Here is a 16,045-nt window from a genome sequence, read left to right on the forward strand (position 1 = left end):
AAGGGCAGATAAATAAATCAGTGTGGTGCTTTCCGCGCGCGCGTCAATTTTCAATAATTTTTGTTTGGATTTCCGAGGAACTGTTGCCATTTTACAAGGATCCCAAGGAGGCTTGCCAGCGTCGCTTTCCATATTCTGTTTATTATAATTAGCTTTTTTTGGAATCCTCCGTATTCTCATTACGCCCACCCTCCTTAAAATCGTAATGCGTATTCAAGTATCGGACTGCATCGTTATACATACATTTTTTCAGCAGTGTAATAAAGTGTTATTACACAGTTGTAAAACAAAGTAATATATGCTACCATGATGGAGCCCGTGTCTGAGAGCAGACTGACCTTGCGCAGGCTGGACAAACTCTTGCAAAATGTTGGCTTTCATTAAAACGTAAGTTATCTTTATCTTCATTGTTTTCGCTATCTTGTCTCAGAGCACAAATGGCTGTCTGTCTTAATGGCTTCGTTTGCCACTCGAGCACGCTATTTACCGCTTTCAGCGGGAATTGTTTTGTTTAGTACCCTTAGCCGATTCGGATGTGACGATACCGGATACAGTCTGTCCGACACACTGCCCGATCTTTTGAAGCTCGGGCAAAAATTGTGCCGGTAAATTGCCAACACACGCTTGAGAAGCGCCACCCGAACAGCTTGCACCCGCCCGCCTTTGACCATGCGAACGCCCTTGCCGGGAGATGACCTCCCGAATGTGCAATGAATCGCGCCTTGCGCGGTCAAGATTTAAGAAGTTTGTTTTCGCGTAAATTTTAATTTCGAGACACGCGTGTCCCAACAAAACTGTTTAAAAAAGAAAAAAAAATTTTTTCAGTGTTCCTTTAACGTAAATTCAGTCTCCCCGCTAAATTTAGCGGGGAATTGAATTGGTGTTGAGGTCACGTGACGTCAATCTGCCCGTTAAATCTAGTGGAGAAACTGAATTACGCTTAGGTGTACGCTAACATCTATGCCGCTCACTAACACGAATGGTTAATAGAAGTTTGCTCAAAACGCAACTGTTTGTGGAAAATTGAACTTTCGACCAAGGGACGAGTAAAGATTTCCTGAAGTTGTATGAAGATTTTCATGGGGGTTTAAATGCTAACAAATAGCAAATAAGATATTTTGTTTTGGGACGTCACGATACAGCACCTACCAGGCAGTGTTTTTTTTTTTTTTTCAAATATGATTTATACAAAAATGACTACATGTGCAAAAAATATATCAAGAAAATTTGCTCACATCGTAGTCGTATATGGTCATACCGTAGTTGTCTTTAGCAGACTTGATAAGTAAGGCGACAAAATTCCTATAGGCGTCTGTGGTTGGAACTCGAACCCGAATTACCATTAGAGATTGATACATCACTTTAGCGATCTGAAAGAAAACAAAACAACACAATTATGTTCTTGCGTATGGGTGTTCATCGTGTAGCCGCTGCGGTCTGCTGAAGCAGAGCCGCTCAGCACGTTGAAATTAATCATAACGTCAAAATATTATTCACATAACTACAGTCAGTGACAATTGAAGAAACTCGTGGCATGGCTCTTGTATGTTGACATAACTTGCTTCTTGATCTGTCCTTCGGGTTTATTATTGGTTCAAGCTCCAATCTCAATTTGTTGTCGAGGGTTCGATCAAGCAAGCAGCCAATTAATTAATCGCTCAACAAAATAATTATTTAACTAGTTATTGTATTGCGCATGCGCGTTGCGAAGTTTAGTGCGCACCAGTATTAATTAAATGAAAGCAGGTCACAAATTCTGTGTAATAGATCTAATCAAATAATTTCGGTTGTCTACAACCATTTAGCGAAAATTTAGGCGTGTATAAAGAAAGAGTACTAATTGTAAAAATACTCGCGATTTAACACTCGAAGTATTTCTTCCGTAGCGAAGGTATTACCAAAAAGCAAACCAAAGCTATTACGTCTGTAACTGAATAGGCTATGACTCAGAATAGCCTTTAGCTTCGCGTTGACAATACCCCCAGTACCAAGGAAGCATGCGTCACTTACCCTGTTCATTTTGTCGTTAGGCTTGTACCAAGATAACCCGCTTGACTCGCTCTGACTGTCTATGAGGTTTACGTTGAGAAAAACAAACTCTCCATTAGACATGCCGAGTCCGTGGGCAAGGATCAAGATCCGTCGGAGGACTTCGCCAGTGCACAGGATAACGAAGACTGCGACCAAAAAGATACCCGCATCACGGGCCGCTCACACAGGTTGGTAGCTTTAGTCGCGGGAAGGGTGAGAACGGCAGTGTGTCTCTTTCGGATTCCCGACCACGCTCCAAGTTTACGAGACGCGGAAGCGTTTCCTACAATTCAGTGATGTGATTGCTGCTCCAATTGCGCCAAACTGCGCCAAGGGACTAACCCTGATACATCCTGCAACATTTTGTCAAAATATGCGTAATCTGCGCCAAGCCTGCGCCAAAGGACCAATTTCGGTCGCCTTTCAAAACCGAAACTCAACTGACACCCGTAATTGCGCATGATTGAGCTAGGTGGCACAACCGGCCGCCCGACACAAAGTACCCTGCATGAATCGTCCATCCGGTCTTGCATAATTTTTCTCGCCGTCTCTCGTTTCGCGCTTTCGTCGTCTCATGGGTCTCGTCTCGCGTCTTTTTCAAAATTTTGCAACGATAGATGCAAGCGTGCGCGGGAATTCCAACGCTAGCGTGCCGGGTATCAGCCATGACGTCATGCTGTGCAACGAAACCACGTTTTTGCGTGGCGGAAGTTACTTTGTGAGCTGAAACACTCGCTCCTGAAAGCAACGGCCGTGGGAAAACTATATTTCGTCCCTATACCTACCAGTCACCGTGGTCGCATGACGTCGGATGTTGCCGTCCCCAAGTCGCTGCAGATATGGCGCCTTCTACAGGGTGTCACAAAAGAAAATTTACACGGTCTTTTTTGCCGCAAAAATAAACTAGGCATCGCCGAATGCCCATTCTCCGCCCAAAGGAAGAGCTAGAGGTCACAACCAGATGCCAAAGTTTCAGCCCGATCCGATAACTTAATCAAAAGTTATAAGTGATTTTCTGAAAACTTCAATGGGAAAAGGGAGCCCATTTTTGCCCGTTTTCTGTTTCTGGTGCCATAAAGCCCCATATGTTTCAAAACTCCATCGGCCGCCATTTTCCCATTGGAATTTTCAGAAAATCACTTATAACTTTTGATTAAGTTATCGGATCGGGCTGAAACTTTGGCACCTGGTTGTGACCTTTAGTGCTACCTTTGGGCGGAGAATGAGCGTTCGGCGATGCCTAGTTTATTTTTGTGGTAAAAAAGACCGTGTAAATTTTCTTTTGTGACACCCTGTATATTGAAACGTAAGGACCGCCGCAAGGTCATAAACAATCCTGTTCTTTAAATCATACGCTACGACAACAATTCCTCTTTAACACAAAGACTGCTGCGCCGAATAGAGTGACCACCCGTCCCGCGACTCGCAGGACTGTCCCGCATCGGGGGCTCGTGTCCCGCGTCCTGCGAGAAATTCTAAAATCTTCAAAATGTCCTGCATATTACATTGTCGTAAAATTCATTCCGCAACTCATGGTACTGCTGAAAAACGGGGCACGGGGAAGCGCGGAGGTCGCTGATAATTGTGTGTGTCAAAATGGTACGCCATTTTCTATCCAAGCATTGCGGGAAGTGACCGTCTTTCTTGCAGGAGAACAGACGCGCATGTGCCGTTGTGCGCGTGCCGTTGTGCGCGTTCGCGTGCGCAAAATATTGTAAGGAAAATGGCTCGCTAAAACTCTAAATATAGCATCTTGTAATTATTTTCTAATTGCTGTGTTAATGCAAAAGGGTTGCTGCCGATTTTTTTGTTTTGTTTTCTTTTTAGTGAAGACAGTTACACTTACACTTGCGCAGGTCGGAAAAGAACGTAATGTTAAAATTTTGGGAAGGACCATGTTGATAAAAGTAAGCGTTGAGAGGAAACAATAACTGAAAAAAAATTTTACTGTTTCTTAGTTTCATTTGATGCACTGAGTGCTGGTACATTCGTTATTCATCTCTTCAACTTCGACACCTTTAATAGCATGTTTGGCATTTAAAATATATATCATTAGGAATGGAAGCTATTTGAGCTTAATTGCCGCAATGCAGTCAGCAGGTGCACAAACACTACAGGATAATAAATCTGTTAATAAAGCCTCGGTTCGTTGTGTGCGTGTTAAAAAATTTCCTCTCCCCCCCTTTTTGCACCGCCTGTCCAGCATTTCGCTAGCAGGAAGGTGGTCAGCCTATAGTACCGAAGTATTGATTGCCTAGGTTTCTCTCGGTGGGCTTCTTTTCGAGAGGGACCCCGGTACGTAAAAAATCTGCCGCGAAAAAAAGTTGGGGAAGAGAAGTGAGCTAAAGCAAAGAAGCCAATGTCTGCACGCTGAACCCGCACAGCGCGCTTGTTTGTCTCGAGTTCAGTCGTTGAACAAAGCGCTCCAAGAACTTTTTGACCCCGGCTCGCGATGACTTCCATCGTTGCGCTCAGGTTCTTTTTGTTGTGTGTGTGTGTGTGTGTGTGTGTGTGTGTGTGTGTGTGTGTGTGCGTGTGTGTGTGTTCAGCTTGTACCTTGCCTACCGACCTGGCAAGCACGTGCCGCTGGACTGTTTTTGTTGTATGCTGGACAGTTACATTTTGCATTCAATTTGAGGAACCAGTTGGCCACAAAGCGGAGTGGCATGGTTTCGGTTTCGATCAAACAGACGTCTCCGCTCGCGCAACGAAGCACGTGCAACTGCAAGCTGCCGAAGTTGCCCTCACGTGCATGCGAACATGATTGACGAACATCTGGCACGTCGGGAACCAGTAAAACGGTGGCAAGCGGTTTTTCGGAGTTGCTCTGCAGCGCCTATAGCACTGTACACTTGTGGGATGTCTGAATGTCGCTTCGGAGACATTGATAGTGAACATTCATTACCTGCCGAAGGCAAAGCGAGCTCACTCTAAAAAAAAAGGGTATCACCTTACACCCTTTTGTCCCATATAATACACCCCGAAACTTCATTTCGACGTACAGCGCCCTATAGTCGAACAGACGGCACCAAATTTTACCAGGGGCTTGATAACGGTGCGATTTAACTTATTAAATTGCTAAAGTACGTATTAAAGACCACTGAAAGAAAATACGGAGCTTTTGCAGTACGGCCAAGAAAACTCCGATAATATTTTTTGTATTCAATAATACGTACATCAGCTATCTTAACAAGTTGTACAACACGGCTATCAAGCCCCTCGTAAACTTTGGGGCCGCCTGTTCGATTATGGGGCGCTGTACGTCGACTTGAAGTTTTGGGGTGTATTATATGGGACAAGGGGTGTAATAATACACCTTTTTTTTCTGAGAGTGAGGCTTCCAGCAGCCTTGCAGAAAGTTTCGTAAAGCAAAAAGAAAAGCACCCGCTAGTCGTAATGCACCTTTCCTGTATACAGTTTTGCATAGCACTTCAATATTTACGTGTTTCATCAGTCGGAGACTGGTTCAATTTATTATATTATATAACTAGTCAACCTAATGCTGTGATGTTTACTACTAAGCTGGTCATGTTCAAATAAATTTTAATATGTGCAGTTTGGTTCTTATCTCTGTATAGCGGGTTTATATACATGTAAATTTAACTGAAGCATTGCAAAATGGGTCATGTCATCGGCATTCAGTTACATGTTGAAAGACTCCCAGGTGGTCTAACTTGACCATAATTTGTTTATTGTGGCGAGCAAAGTGCCCTTATTTGTGCAACAGTTAAAACGAATATTTTTATTTTTTCTAAGAATATCTGCTCCAATAACCACTTCTGCTGCTCTGAAGCACTGTTTCGGCTGCTCCAAAAGTCACGTTTACCGCTCCAAAACACTGTTTTGGCGGCTCTAAAGGCAACATTTGCTGCTCCAAAAGCGGCTTAGGCAAATCACATCACAGTAAAGTATATACGTAACTCGCGCTGGGGGAGGCGGAATGGTACACCCTTTTCAAAACCCCGTCAAGCAACATTGACGAGGGCCATTCATACCTGCACCGGCCGATATGGTTGTCTCTTTATACTTATGCTAGGTTGCGCAAGCTACCGCCCGTTTCCAAGGGTATAGCCATGAACACCCATTCATCCATCCATTGGGCGCGAAGCGCGCGATTGGATTCGAGTCCTGCCCGACCGCTGACGTAGCACACGTTTTCGTTTCGAGCTGTGTGGAATTGGTGCCGAACGCTCACACAGCCTATATCGTGTCCAATGCATGCTCAGATTAAGTGCCCAAGCAATGGCGGGCTCGGAGAACCTTCGTAGCAGCTATATACTAGACGGCGCACATTTTTGAAAACGGTACATTGAAGGACGTTCGTGCCGTTCCGGTCCCGTCACAAATTACGGCGTTTTACTCGCCGCGGTGAGCGCTTTTGACATCGTTTGCCGTTCTCTCGAAGCGGGTCTTCCCTTACCTTTTTTTTTCAGTTACATCTTAGCCGCGAGTATTTTATTTTTTTTCACTCTCATCTCTTTACGTTATATCTTGACATGGTACGGCGTCTGCTCTAGAGGAGAACGGGTCTAGTTGCTTAACATAGAGGTACCGGGACGCGGGTCACAGCGTGCGATTATGAAGATTCGCAAAGACTAAAAATCCCAATAAAAAATAAAGGAAAAAAAGCCCGTTTTTATTGCTGCTTTAAAACGGTAGGCAGCACACCACAGCAACACTTCAACTTGGTCTACCAACCAGGTAATAAGTAAGCCTGTCGGGTTGCCTACTTATTCGCGTGCTGTGCCTTACAGAAGGAGCAGGCACACCAGGTTCGTCAACGTCATGACTATTGAAATGGTTCTCAGGCTCCGAGTCCGAGTCATCTGAATCCGTGGATGCTGCCGGCTCACCGTGCTCCACCGGCGACCTTCGTTCAGCATCAAATCCATTTTGGGATCTTGGCCTCAGGTGATCAGAGTGTATAAAACGAATCCTACTGAAGACTCGCACCAAGTATGTAAGAGCACTGATTTTCTTCGTCACCTTTCCTCTTGCCCATCCCGTTTCCTCCCCTCTCACGTTTCGCACCCACACATTGTCTCCGACATTGAACTCCCTCGGCCCTGCCTGTTGGGTGTCAACGCTCTTCTTGGCTTCATTTTGCTTTTCTCGGCGAAAAGAAGCAGAACCGGGTTTCAACAAGGCAAGACGTGTCCGTGGCAAGCGCCCAAGAAAGAGCTCTGCCGGCGTCTTCCCAGTTAGCACGTGGGGAGTTGTTCTGTACTGGAACAAAAAGTTTGACAGCTTCAGCTGCATGCTCCTCTTTCCACCCCGCTCCCTCTCCTCCAGCACCTGCTTCAGAAGGGACTTCTTCACCGTCTGAACTGCGCGTTCGGCAAGCCCATTGGATGCCGGGTCGTAAGGAGGAGTTGTCGTGTGCAAGATTCCATTTTCACGCATGAAGGATCTGAATTCTTCAGACACCAGCTGTGGTTCATTGTCTGTGACCACTTCTTCTGGCAACCCGAATTGCGAGAATATCATCTGCAGCTTTTCGATGGTGCGTCAAGAGGTCGTAGACGACATTAGAATGGCTTCCAGCCATTTTGAGTGGTCATCAACTAGGATCAGTATGTTCGATTGATCTTTCTGTGCGAAATCTAAGTGCACGCGTTCGAAAATCCTAGTAGCCAATGGCCAATGTTGGACCGGAGCACCGGGGGAGTTGTTCTGCGTTGCTTGACAGACGTCGCATGTTCGCACCAGATTCTCAATGGCAGCGTCTAATCCATTCCACCAGACATGCTGTCTCGCCAGCATCTTCATTTTAGATGCTCCTGGGTGCCCTTCGTGTAGAAGACGGATCATGACGTCATGCAATGCTTTTGGGATGACCACTTTCGTGCCCCATACCAAGCAATCCTGGTCGGTAGACAACGCTTCTCTCCTCTGGAAATAGGGAATTAAGTCCGGGTCGTCTACTTTCTTAGGCCATCCTCGTTTCGTGAGTTCGATGATCCGAGGTAGTAGGGGATCCTTTTTAGTCTCTTCCTGCACTATCCAGCTTGTGATCGGTACATGATCCAGCGGCGAAAAGTAGTTAACCTGGTCACAGTCTTCTGTTTTCGCGGGAAGGGGGAGCCTTGAAAGGGCGTCGGCGTGACTAATGCTGGTACCCTTCGCAAAAACGATCACAAAGTCGTACTCAGCTAACAGAAGTCTCCACCTCTGAATACGTGCAGTTGCCATACCGATTGACTTCTGCCCTTGCTTCAAAAGTGTGGCGAGAGGGTAGTGGTCAGTGACCAATGTGAATCTTCTACCGAAAAGGTACTTGCGAAACTTCTTGACAGCGAATACGATGGCAAGCGCTTCCTTTTCTACTTGCGAGTAGTTTTGTTCGGCCGTCGTCAATGTCCTTGAAGCGTACTCAACCGGTCTGTAAACTCCCTTGCTCACTTCATGAGCCAAGACTGCCCCTACACCATAATTAGAAGCATCGCAGGTCAACCTAACAGGCTTACTTGGACAGTACAAGGTCAAGGCATCAGCACTACATAGAAGCTCTTTAGCTTTCCTCACACACTCATCACATCCCTTTGACCACAACCATTCAGTCCCTTTTTCTAGCAAGTCATACAGAGGCCGCAGCAATGCTGCCAAGTCTGGCAGAAACTTGGCGTAGAAGTTGAACATTCCTAGAAAACTGCGGAGCTCATGTACATTTCTAGGAGGCAGAGCGCTTTTGACCGCTTCCACCTTGTCGGGGCAAGGCCGGAGCCCGTGTTTGTCAAGCATATACCCAAGGTACTTCACTTCGCCCACAAAAAACTTGCTCTTTTCTAGGTTCAAGCTAACACAATGCTTGGCAAGTCGTTCTAGCACGCGTTTCACATTGTCGAAACATTCATCATGGTTCCTGCGTCCAATCAACATATCGTCAATGTAACATGCAACTTTCGGCAACCCAAGCAAAATCTTATCCATGGTAGCCTGAAAAATAGCTGGAGCGCTCGACACGCCGTACGGCAACCGCAAAAACTCGAAAAGACCGAGATGAGTGTTTACTGTCAGCGCTTTGCTTGCGTTGCTATCAAGTTTCAGTTGCAAATACGCAGCGCGCAGGTCAAGAACCGTGAACACGCGGCATTCCGTGAACGTTGCGAACAACTCGTCCACCATTGGCAAGGGGTAGTGTTCCGTGCGCAAGTTCGGATTTACTGAGACATTGTAATCGCCACAGCTACGAATCTTTCCGCCGGGCTTCGGAACAATGACTAGCGGAGTTGCCCAGTCACTGGTCTTCACAGGAGATAAGATACCATCGTCAATCATTCTCCTCAACTCGCAATCAACAGCGTCCCTAAATGCAAAGGGAACGGTACGATGCTTGCAGAACTCTGGCTGAGCATTATCCTTGAAAACAAGGCTTGCCGTGAATCCTGTTATTGCTCTGGATTCTTTCTTAAACACCGACGGAAACAACACTTTCAATGTTTCAAGAGATTTCTCTTCTGCTGTAACTGCGAAAACTGACCTCCAGTCCAGCTTTACTTGCTGCAGCCAGTTTCTACCAAGCAGGGTTGGTAGCCGCACATTGCTGTTTCTCACCACCACTAAAGGCAGCACATGTTTCCCATGACCGCTAGCTACCTCGACGTCGGATACACCGACAACGTAAACGTTTTCCCCGGTGTACGTACGCAAGCTAAGCTCACACCGTTTTAGCCCTCCTCGAGGTAGAATCTTTCGATACGCCTCTTCTGGGATAAGGGTAACCGCAGAGCCCGTGTCAACCTCCAACTCTACCTCGTGACCTGCTATTTCCAACGTAGTCGTAACCGGTGGCACCCCCGCGACTACGTTACAACGCACAACGCACACGTCTCCGGGACCCACATTAGGCCGGCTGTTTGGCTTACCCCTGGTCTGTTCTCCTCTGCACATTCTTTTGATGTGTCCTTCTTTTCCGCACTTGAAGCACTTCGCTTTACAAGGTTCATGCGCAGAAGAACCACATCGAGAGCAGACAGTTCCTGGCTGTCACTGCTGTTCCTGGTCTTGCCTGTCCCACAACCGATGCACATCGGTGGTATCCGGACCGCTCTGTGTCTGCAGCTCTTTACTCTGCTCTGTAGCCAGTTCCCTTGCCAGTGCCACCTTGTAGACGTCCCCGAATTTCGAACTGCCATCCATCTCGAGAAGCGGTCGCTGAATCTCGGCATCGAGGCAACCAGCGACGAACCGGTCTCCAAGAGCAGTGTCGAGGAATTTACCAAAGTCACAAGTCATGGCCAGCTTCTTGAGGGAAATCACAAAGTCTGCCAGACTTTCGCCGTCCTCCTGGTACCTCCGGTGGAATTTCGTCCGCTCCGCTATGGTAGACTTGGCCGGCGAGAAGTGGTTCTTGAGTACAGATGTCAATTCTGACAAGCTCTTGGAAATCGGAAGCGCGGGCACCAGCAATTCTTTAAGAGTGCGATATGCATTTGTCCCGAGGAAGTTCAAAAACGTTGCCGCCGCATCCTCTGGTTTCACAGCATTCACTTGCACAAAAATCTGGAAGCGTTCTAGGTAGTCGTCGAACGCTTCCTCGTCCGGGCGGAACTCGTGGAACTTCGGCATGCTGTTTGTTCATCCCATCCTCGTCTCCAGTTGTTATAACTTCGTCTCGGTGGCCGTCGACCGAGATCCAGACAACAGACACCCGGCTTCGATCGCACCCGCGTTCCAACTGTCACGGGGCGTTTATTTGTAAGGCAAAGAAGAAAAAGACAAAACACGCGACGCCCTCCTAGCGGAGGTAAATCGTTCAGTCAATACACTGTACGAGGTTTTTCTTTTTCGTTTTTAGATCGTTTACTGTTACACGACGTAAAACATTTTACGAATAATGGAGTATATTAATGTTCATTTATGTACGATAGAAACGTCTTTGCGAGCGAATATATCAGGCGTTTTTCAACGTACACTGTGTATAATATTGTTTTCCTCTTTGACTAGGCACTAAGTCTAGTGCCTAGTCAAAGACTAGTCAAACTAGTGCCTAGTTTGACTAGGCACTAAGTCACTAAGACTAGGCATTATGACCGGGTGCGTACTATAGCCCGGACACTACGGTAAAAAAAAAAAAAAAGCCACGCTGCGGGCAGTTTTTTTTGTTTTTTTTCAATTTCGCAATAATATTTCTTCTCATAAACGTGACGCTAAGACTGGGTTTAATGACAGACAACGTAGTACAGAATTCGACACTGTCAGCGCAATTAAACAAATGCCAAATTTTTTCGTTTTTTAATTAATTTTTTCAGAATTAAAAGGTTTTTAAAATAAGTCTACAGGTAGAAACTGATGGAAAGGAGGAGAATGCCGAGCGCTGATTGGAGTAATTAGTGGGTAAAGGCAAAGCTAGCTGCCTTTGTCTCTACTCATTGTTCAGGACAAGTTCGAACGCGAACGCCCAACACCCAATGACTGCGTTTGGCGTTTCAGCGCGTTCGAAGAGTGAGCAGAGACAAAGAGCTAGCTTTGCCTCTACCCACTAATCACTCCAATCAGCGCTCGACATTCTCCTCCGCTCCCTCAGTTTTTACCCGTATAGTCTCCAACAGCTTAAAAAACATAAGTCGTGGCGATCCTCGAGCAACGTATTATTCATCCGCTGCCAATGAGGTCTTTGAATTAGCCGGTAAGAACGCCGAAACACCTATCACAAAGCAAGAAACGTGAACATAATCAACTACTCTCCGCGTTCGTTAAGCTGTCGGTGCAGTGAACTGGCCGGGCTGTCGGGCCCAAAGCGAAGCGGTAAAAGAGGGTGCCCGCCAATAGCCTTTCCAAGAAAAATGCTAAAAAGCGCCGATGTTGTGTACGCGCTAGCAGTCTAAATGCCACACGTGGCATTTATTGTGCCGTGCATATCTACGCCAAATAGCTTTATGCGAGAAACCCCCGTCTCAAAACCCGCGAAAATCCAACGTGAAATTATTATTATTTTTTTTTTTGGGTGAACATTTTGTAAAGAGGTTTGTAAAGTGAATTTTAAGATTGTCTTTTAATGATGTTCATTCAATAGAAGAAAAAAAGCCACGCATAATTTTAGGTTTTTGATGGTGAAGGGTGCGCATAGATATAGTTTAGGCAGTTTGGGACATAAAAAGGTGATCACGATTGAATCTCTCTAGTGCCTTTTGAAAACGAAGCAGTCAAGCTCTGTTGCATCTTTATAGCGTGATTTATATTCATATATACATTGTTTTCTGTCGAAAAGCTTAGCAGATACTTTCTAATACAAACCAGATGAAGGCTGTTAAAAAAAAAAAGAGAGAAAAGCTAATTTTCCATAAGAAACAAGGCATATGTATTATATTAATCGACTTCGGAGCCCCTCATTGAAAATGCATTGATTCCAGTAGCAGAATCTTAGCGTAAGCACACCAAACACTAAACTTGAAAATTAGCCCGACGCACATAGATCCCTTTCATTTGGACCCACACCTCCTATCCAAACATTGCAGCGGGCATTCTATTTTCTCCGAAGACTCCGCAAACTAATGGGCCCCCGCTCAAACGCCGCCTAATCCAACTAAGCCCAGCAGGGACACGACAAGCCGGACCCTCGGATCTGCGAGCTTCCGCGTTCGACCGGGCTCCAGTGGCGCCTTTAACATTCGCGAGTTAGACCGACCGTGTTTGCACATACCGCCTTCACAAAGTTTGCTCCGCCTGTCACGCGGACGGTCGTCCGCTTTCCGAACTTCTTTCTAATAAGCGACCGGGAACATTCCCCGAGAAATCGACTGTAAAGTGAGAGCTGCTGGGAATCTCTTTCCAACGCCCTGTCGCCAGCCGATACCACATAGAAGGCGAGACGCTTTTCTTTCACCAAATTTATTTTTTGTTTCTTTTAATATATTTTCAAGTTTAATTCTTAATGTCAGCGTTTAAACATCATGATTTATAGAAGACAAGGCTTAAATATTTCTCTCCCAAATGCCATCACTCTCGGATCCACTTCAACCTGCCGTTCCCATCCAACCAATTACTGAGACGAGCCGAACCTCACTCACCCCTCGCCCTGTCTCGAGCCGTTCGGAGTCGCCTGAGAATCACTTCTGGAGAATCGAATTGCTTGATGTAGTAGCGCTCTGCGAACAGCTCGTACTGGGAGGTGCTCTTGATCTCCTGGTCGATGCTCTTCAGGGTCAGCATGTCCTGAAGGCTGCTCTCGTCCGCAATGATGGCCACGTGGTGCCAGTCGAACTCCCGCAAAACGGAGACCAAAAACGAGCTAATACGGTCCAACGAGAAGCTGAGTCGTGTGAGCGTCGAGTAGATGTTCTTCCTATTGAAGCTGTCGTCGAGGCCGCCCGCTGTGTAGGCCGCCACGTTCCAGAAGGCCGCCATGCGGCCCACGTGGTCCAGGGCGGCGCTGCAGCCGGGGCCCACAAAGGCGGTCGCGCCCTGCTGGTAGTACACTTCGGCTGCCAGGGCACCTGCGCGGTGCTCCAAGCATGTTCTGCGGTGATTTTGGAGAGAAGGGTTAAAGCCCCTTCACACACTTGCGTTTGCTTAGGACTACAGTGCAGAGATGGCAGTAATGACATTACTGTAATGAAATTACAGTAATTAAGTTACTTTTTGTTGTAATGAGTAATGTAATTAATTACTCCTCTAGGCTGGTATTCAGTAATGTAATGAATTACTTTCAGGCAGTGATTTCGACAAAAATTGCTCATTAGTTTTGAAATTACTTTAGTCCCAAATTAGAAAGTTAAAAATTTAGAAAAAAAAGAAAAAAAATTAATTTGCATGCTGAAATATTGTGAGACAGAGAAAATAAGCAACGGCCACCTGAATTGCAAAGCCTCGTACGAAGAACTAAACAGACGCACAAAAGCGGGCTGGAAAGGCAAAATAGAAAGCTTACATGTGGACATCGCTGGAAGGCCACGGCTTAGGAACTCCAGGCAAGACATACTCACGGCGTCACGTTATCATGACGATACTGTTCTTCGTTCTTCCCTAAGCTGACAGTACGGTGGAAGCAGCGAGCTAACCAGAACCAATGAAACACCCCCCTTTCGTCATCTGACCCGTCCCTTCCTCTGCGCGTGGGTATGAACGAGAGCAAGGTTACGTGGCGAAAGATAAACGTGTTCCAACGAGCACGCAGCTTCCACCGTACTGTCAGCTTAAGGATGAACGGCTTATAGGCTAGAAGGTGAGGGGCACATTACCCAGTGAGGTCAACACATTTTCAAACCTGAGAGGACAGTACAAGCAGATCCCCTGCTTTCTTGTTCTCTCGTCAGGCAAGGTCAAACCGCAAGCTTCAACCATTATGAACAACGAGCGACCGGAATTAATAGTTAATTAAAAATGTCTTATCAGGATCCCAAAACGTTTCGTGCGTCTTCGAGCAAAGCAGGTGCCGCTCGTGCTATGCCTCGCTGCCATCCCTTGGGAAGTGTTTTCGGGAATAAGCCTACAAGCTAATATCGCCACCCGTTTCTTGGGAGAGTACACAATTTAGGAATCTCACGTCATTACTTTCCTCAACTAGCGAAACTTCTGCTTAGCACTTAAGTTCCTTTGTGTGACGATGCGCAAAGAATTGGGTTCTTCGGGTGTTTGGGAACAGTACTTTTTGAGAGGAATGACCGAAAATACGTCAACTAGTGCGCTTGGGACGATAGGATTATACTGCGTCCGAGGCGGAAGGAAAACGTTTGATGTGACGACTGCTTGCAAGAACAAGCTACCATGTCTCCACTTAACAGACTGACACGGATTATAACTTCGTCTAAATAAAAAAAAAACGGAAATATGTCACCCTTTTAGTAAAGACCTTCACCTTTGAATGAACAGCGAAACCGGTGAGTCGGCTGTCTTTCAGTGACATCTAAAAAAGGTATTCGCCATATTTAACTCTTATGTCATGTGCGCCAGCAAAACGACTGCTCAGTATGGTTCACTTTGAGGCGCATAAGGCTGTTGCGGTGTAAACAGGAAGGTCTAAGTTTTGGTACATATAGGGCAAATGAGATGAGCACGAATTACTGCCTCAAGGTACTTAAAAGTAATGTCAAAGTAATTTCATTACTTTTGGAAAGTAATTGTTATGTAATGTCATTACCTTTAGTCTGCGGTAATTTGTAATGTAATTTAATTACATTTTGTAGTTTTCAGAAAAGTAATTAGCAATGTAATTCATTGACTTTTAAAAAGTAATGTTGACATCTCTGCTTCAGTGGTCGGTGGTACTTTAGGCTCACGCAGCCGCCTCGACTGCTTTGCGCTGCGTTGCGTCGTGCAGCACAGCGACTCCTTATTGGCTCGTCCTAAATGTCGCCATAGCAACAACTCGACGCAAGCAGGCTCAACGCAGTCAAACGCAACCGTATGAATGAGTCTTTAGAAACGAGTTTTTGTGATCTCTGACGAGGAGAGAACAGAGTGGCACGCTCCTGGAACTGCATTTAACTAGAGTGAAGGCTTTGCTCTATTTGCGAGATCAAATGTACACAGTATTTTCTTTTTTTTTTAAAAAGTGGTTGTTTATAACATTGATAAAGGTTTTGCAAAAAGAAACCAAATGATGCGCAAAAAAAAAAAAAAAAAAGACGCAAGCAGATATACGAAAACTGCAAGTGTTCCAGGGCTACCCGATAGATGCCACCATTGTGTTCTCTTGTCCAGAGCCGTATATGTAGAGAGTTGTGTCATTCGTTGGGAAGTATAGGAGACAAATGAGGAGGCGCCATTGGCCGAAAGCGGGCTGGGCGTGTTCCAGGGCGTCTTCGGAAATTCAAATGTGACCAACCAGAAGCCGGAAATAATACCCTGGTGGTGGTCGCAAGAAACAAACCTGATAATTGCATCAGAGTAACTCTCGATGACTGAAAATATGGTATACGTGCTGTTTCAAACACGCTCATTCAAAATGATGGTGGAAGAGTGCGACTAGCGGAACGATCGACATAATCCGTACGCCAAGCGCCGAGAGTCTGCCGTCCGAGCGGTCACACTCTATCCGAGCAAAACAGAGTTGAGCGGCGCATTCGTTTCTTAC

At 46.0% G+C, this 16,045-nt stretch overlaps 1 protein-coding gene across 1 annotated transcript in view; it reads right to left on the bottom strand.

The window, feature by feature from the left end:
* Positions 1 to 13,577, bottom strand: part of LOC121047591 (atrial natriuretic peptide receptor 1) — a 98,893-nt gene extending 85,316 nt beyond the window's left edge. The window contains exons 1-4 of the mRNA XM_042292002.1: positions 13,537 to 13,577; positions 13,041 to 13,489; positions 2,011 to 2,177; positions 1,236 to 1,370 (exon numbers count right to left, since the gene is read on the bottom strand). Of these exons, the coding sequence (XP_042147936.1) occupies positions 1,236 to 1,370; positions 2,011 to 2,177; positions 13,041 to 13,489; positions 13,537 to 13,577 (792 nt within the window). The remainder of the gene's footprint in view (positions 1 to 1,235; positions 1,371 to 2,010; positions 2,178 to 13,040; positions 13,490 to 13,536) is intronic.
* Between the last annotated feature and the right edge of the window lie 2,468 nt (positions 13,578 to 16,045).

This window comes from Ixodes scapularis, unplaced genomic scaffold (assembly GCF_016920785.2).
Source record: "Ixodes scapularis isolate PalLabHiFi unplaced genomic scaffold, ASM1692078v2 PGA_scaffold0__279_contigs__length_252992795, whole genome shotgun sequence".
NCBI lineage: Eukaryota > Metazoa > Arthropoda > Arachnida > Ixodida > Ixodidae > Ixodes > Ixodes scapularis.